The following is a 5360-nucleotide window of genomic DNA, read 5'->3' on the forward strand; positions in this document are numbered from 1 at the left end:
CACACCTTTCGAGAACTCATATAGCCACAATTGTCATTTTCTAAATTGTTGAACCGAAGTAGTTGACATGCAAACCACCGGACCCGGACTCATTCATGAGATAACCGTTATGATCGTTCAAATCCCAGAAAGGCTCAAGGCGGACCGTAGTCGCCAAAAGAGCTATGCCGATGTTAGACGTGGACCTCTCGAATTCCAAGTGGTTAAAAGCGTAACGTTAAAAGTCGCACCTTAGGAAGGTGCAATCCGTTTCGGGAAACGTAGGAAGCTAAATCCGCGATACACAAAACCTTTTAAAATCCTGGGGGCGTTTCGGACCCGTTACTAGCCGTTTAGATTTTTCAACTCATTCGAGTCTCCGTACATCCCACATTCTACGTATCAAACTTAAAGACGTGCCTTGCGAAACCAGGACTTGTTACCCTCTTCGACGAACCTACTATCGATGACAAACTTTCCTTCCTAGGAGAACCGGTTGAAATTTTGAATCATGAAACCAAACTCTGAAACAACGTAAAACCCCGACTGTCAAAGTTCGTTGAAATGCCCGATGAAGTACTTTCACTTATCCGTAGAATGGGCAACGCACGATCTCGATGAAGGAACAACGACTACTACTTTCAACTAAATTTCGGAACGAAATTTCTTTTAAGGTGTAGGTAATGTAAAATCCCGCATTTTTCCGTTAAATTATTTTAACGACCGTCTTTTTTTTTTTTTAGATAATATCTTCCGTTATCTAAATTCGTAGTTTCCGTTGACTAACGTTCATAATATTTCCGTTATTTAATTATAACATCACTCGTTTACTCGAGCGTTTTCAAAATATTCGTTCGGTAAAATTCCGCACCCGCTTCTAAACTCGAGGGACTAAAATTGACACGGGGCAAACTAGTTGACTAGGTCAACTAGTCCACCCCAATCACCACCATTCAATCATCTCCATCTCTCTCTCTTTCTCTCTAGCAAGAACACACACACATTTACCCAATTCAATCATTCATCATCCAAATTCGATCTAGGAGGCCAACATCAAAACAAATTACGTATTTGGAATCCTCTCTTCATCCTCTACAATTTGATACCAACTTCATCTCGTTTGGGTAACATTTCTAAAACTCTAGATTTCTCTAAATTCGTGTTTTTGACTTGAAATGGTGTTAGTTAGTGTCTATGGCTCGTGTATAACATGAATATATGTTTTGTTTGCTCGATTCGTTGTTTTGAGTAACTAGTTTGAACATTTGAAATGGGTGTGCTTAATCCTTAATTTTGGATGAGTTAATGTTGTTAAATTGTTAGAGTTTATGTTTTAAAAGTGTTACTAGCATCTTTAGCATCAATTTGATGTGTAGGTTGATTTGGAAAACATCATTAACATGATTATTGGTTTTGTGATTCTTGATTAGGGTTTGATGAACTCTAAAAGGAAATTTTGATGCTTTGAATGCCATGAAATGTTATTAGTTAGTGATTAGTTGTATTGTATGTTTCATTACCTTCAAAACGGCATATCATATGTGTGAATTGCATTCCCGAATCTTAAAATGCGTTTTGTAAACTTGAAACGATGGTTTTGAACATTTAATGACCACTTGACGAGATTTCGGCTATTGTAAATGATGTTTTTGCTTGATGAAAAGTGGTTAGTTGTATTCCTTGTCAAAATACCTTTCCAAAGATATAAGATACTTGTTTTGGATGTTTACGGTTTAGGATTTATGGGTATTTGAAGTTGGATTCGTGCTTGAGTGTGAAAACTGCCAGAATTCTCTGCACAGGTAATGGCGCGGCGCGCCATGTACCCGCGCGGCGCGCCAAAGTGGTCTGTCCAACTTTGTCGATTTTTGAATAATGTTTGCTATGCTACGCACCTCCGATTCACATGTAACTTGTTCTAACATGCTCATATATGATTAAAAACCTCAGAAAAATAGTTCGGGATCCGACCCGAACGTGTTGACTTTTCGTTGACTTTGACCGACCGAAGTTCGACTTTTTGTCAAACTTAACCAAATGATTGTGCAACCTTCCTAACTTGTTTCTATACTTGTATCTTGCATGAAACTTGACAAATTGATTCACATGCTACATAATCGAGTCGTAACGAGCCATAGGACTAATTGAACACATTTCACCCGACCTTGTGTCGTAACCGGTTAATTGATACAACTTATTTGTTTAGGTCAAGGCTAAGCAACTTTCATGCACACGTTTACTTTGTGAAGTACATTTATACTCGTGCACTCGAGGTGAGATCATAGTCCCACCTTTTCAACAATTTTTATACTTTAAATCTTGGGCTGAGAAACATATACTTTGTTACATCTTGTACTACTTACTTTTATGTTTTGAACACAAGTCCGATGAAACAAACATTCTACAGCGAGTTTAGAACAAAATCCTCAATTCGATTATCTTTAGTTACACTTGCCGGGTGTAAGCGAGAACTTATGTTGTATGGATCCATATGGGTTTGACAAACCCTCATTCAAACGGTTCGCTACCGTTTACGAATGAAATATATTTTCGAGAAACAGTGTATGTTCTAACACTATTGTGATGGGGTTCTATGGAAGGAATGTTAAGCATTGATAATTGGGTGCTCGCGAACAAACTTTTGGAATGCAACTTTTGGATGATCACTTTTATGGAAATACTAAATCTTGTGGTTCAAAATATAACTTTTATTAATACACCTATGATTTCACCAACGTTTTTCGTTGACAGTTTTCTATATGTTTCTCAGGTTCATACATGGCTATTTGATATATGCTTCCGCGTACTTTCATACTTGCTTGAGGTCGAGCATACATGCATACACTCTGATTTCTTGCTTGGAGTCAAGCATACATACATACTTACGCTATTTATAGCAACTGTGATTTCAACTAATTATGTCGCAAGTTATTTCATTTATACATTACTACTTTTGTAAACTTAAACTTGTTGTCGAACCGTTTTGTAAACTAAACTTTGCAAGTTTTGTACATTTCAAATGAATGCGACATGATTTTGGTCAAACGCGTCTCATATAGAGACTATGACCACGCAACGGGACCTAAGTAGACGGCACCGTCAATGACGATTTGGTCGGGTCGCTACAGGTTAATACGGTAATATTAGAGTATTCATTGAAAATTATTGGCATTTAGAATCCAGTTTAAAGAGAACTTTTGAAATATTCAGATAAATCATCACAAGGTAGCTAAGTGGTTAGGACTCTGATATGTCTCAGGTTCGAATCTTGTGGCGGCCAACAAAGAGTTGAAAACAGCCAGAAAGTAATATGAGGTTGGATTTCGCTCTTCCAGGTAACCGAACAGGTAAAAAACTTGGAACTAAAACTTTGATTTATTCAGATTTTAACCAATTTAGCGCTTAATCACAACAACAACATTACCCAATCTCATATAGCGCTTAATCATTTTCAAACACGGTATGCAGTGTAATCATTGATGGTGCGTTCTTCTCTGTCTTTTATAAATGAGAAGACTTGATTACTACTCTACTCTATAGATTGAATCAATAAGAACTTCTTCTATAATGGTAATTAAACATCTTGCTTAGTATTAATAATTCTCTGTTATTTGATGGTAGAAAGCTAATTAATTAGGCCACCATATTAAATGAACCTTAATTCTTTGTCTTGAAGGAGCTACTATGCACATTCATTCCAAAAATGGAAAAAGGCACAAATGAAAACATTGGGTCATTAACATTCTATTCAATACTAATTGAAGAAAAGACATACAAGTTAATAACTTTCCAACATGGCATTATATGAACTCCAACCAACATCATCTCTTGAAGGGGACTCATTCTGGGCCAACATCCGCTCTAACTCACTTGGCCTGCAAGGCACCATAAGTGCACCATCGTGGTCGAACCCATACTCCTCCGCTGCTCTCTCCAACAACCGTTGAAACAATGGGTGACCAAGGTATGCTAATGGAACCACAAATCTCCTTTCTTCATTATCATTGGCTGCAATCACCGCAAAATGTCCTTCTTTCACATCTTTAGGCACCGTCGTTTCTTGGCCCATTTCACAATTCGTTTTGCTCGGACTCCATTTCTTGGCTTGTAAAAGACTCTTGTGAAGCTTCTCTGCTACAACTTTTAGCTTTAGAATCCCATTATTTTTCTTGGCATGACATTGTCTTTTTAGTATTCCCATTTTTTATATTTTTTATATTCTCTATTTGATCAAACAATTTATTCTTTTTTCTGCAATGTACTTCTTCACCGTGTTAACTTCCTTTTATAGACTAAGGAAGAGATGAAACATCTTATCATGTTTGTGTGTGTAAAACAATTGCATGTGATTGCAAATGAAGACTTGATCAAATAGGCCATGAATGGTCTGTGTAATTATATGTGTAGTCACATCTGTCCATTAATACTTCTTTGTGTTTATATTGTCTAAACTAAAAAAAAAAAAATATTCTTCTTAACCAAAAAGCAGAGATGATAAATATAGGGATTAGGACGTGGAGATTTGATAATCATGGTTTAATAAGCACATAATTAAGAATTTTCTTATATGATTATTGGAGGTGATAAAATGCTTGAGTTGGATAACAGAGTACATACATATGAGTTGGCCTGATGTCAACACTTTTTTGTCCATTTTATAACTTCAGAAAATGAACCTTCGAGAATCAACTATAATTGTTTGGCGGTACTTACCGACCGGTTAAGGCCGAATATTGACACGTGCAAGGTGTGCATTTATACGGGCTCATAATTCAAAAGGGTCTATAAGTTATTCTAGTATGCATGTAACTCCTTATTTTAAAAAGCGCGTACTCCAAATATTAAATGAACCTTCCATTCCAATGAAATGGGCCCGAACAACACATATACATAATCACTTGTCATTTAGTTTTTGAGACTTTTATCTTTAAACAAAAGTCCCCCGTCATCATATGTTGCTTTTGTCTTGGCAGACAACAAAATTTTTGATATAAATGAAAATTTTACGTATACAAAAAACCTTCTTTTTACTTGTTGAACAGAATCAAGAAAATATATTGATAGGAATTGATATGACGTGTCTATTATACAACATCATAAACAAATATATTTGAAATATTGTAGTTAGTTTATAAAAATGTTTCCATTATCTTTTTAATAACAAATCATGAACATCTAAGAATATGTTTTTTATTGGGTGTGCTTTGTCATGTAAAGTTTTCGCAAGACTAAAATATATAATCTACATTATCAACAAAGATTACAGATGGGTGCACATAAGACCAGACTAGAACGGGACCAAGAGTCAAAACGGGTCGGGTTGGGAATGCAACCAAGTTAGGAGTCGGCAAGTGAATGGACGATAAGACAAGTGGGAAATC

The 5360-nt window shown here is 36.1% G+C and overlaps 1 protein-coding gene across 1 annotated transcript; it reads right to left on the reverse strand.

The window, feature by feature from the left end:
• Positions 1-3757: 3757 nt before the first annotated feature.
• Positions 3758-4180, reverse strand: LOC139892141 (auxin-responsive protein SAUR24-like). Its single transcript, XM_071875184.1, has one exon. The coding sequence runs from the start codon at positions 4178-4180 to the stop codon at positions 3758-3760; it is 423 nt and encodes a 140-aa protein (XP_071731285.1).
• Positions 4181-5360: the final 1180 nt, after the last annotated feature.

This window comes from Rutidosis leptorrhynchoides, chromosome 1 (assembly GCF_046630445.1).
Source record: "Rutidosis leptorrhynchoides isolate AG116_Rl617_1_P2 chromosome 1, CSIRO_AGI_Rlap_v1, whole genome shotgun sequence".
NCBI lineage: Eukaryota > Viridiplantae > Streptophyta > Magnoliopsida > Asterales > Asteraceae > Rutidosis > Rutidosis leptorrhynchoides.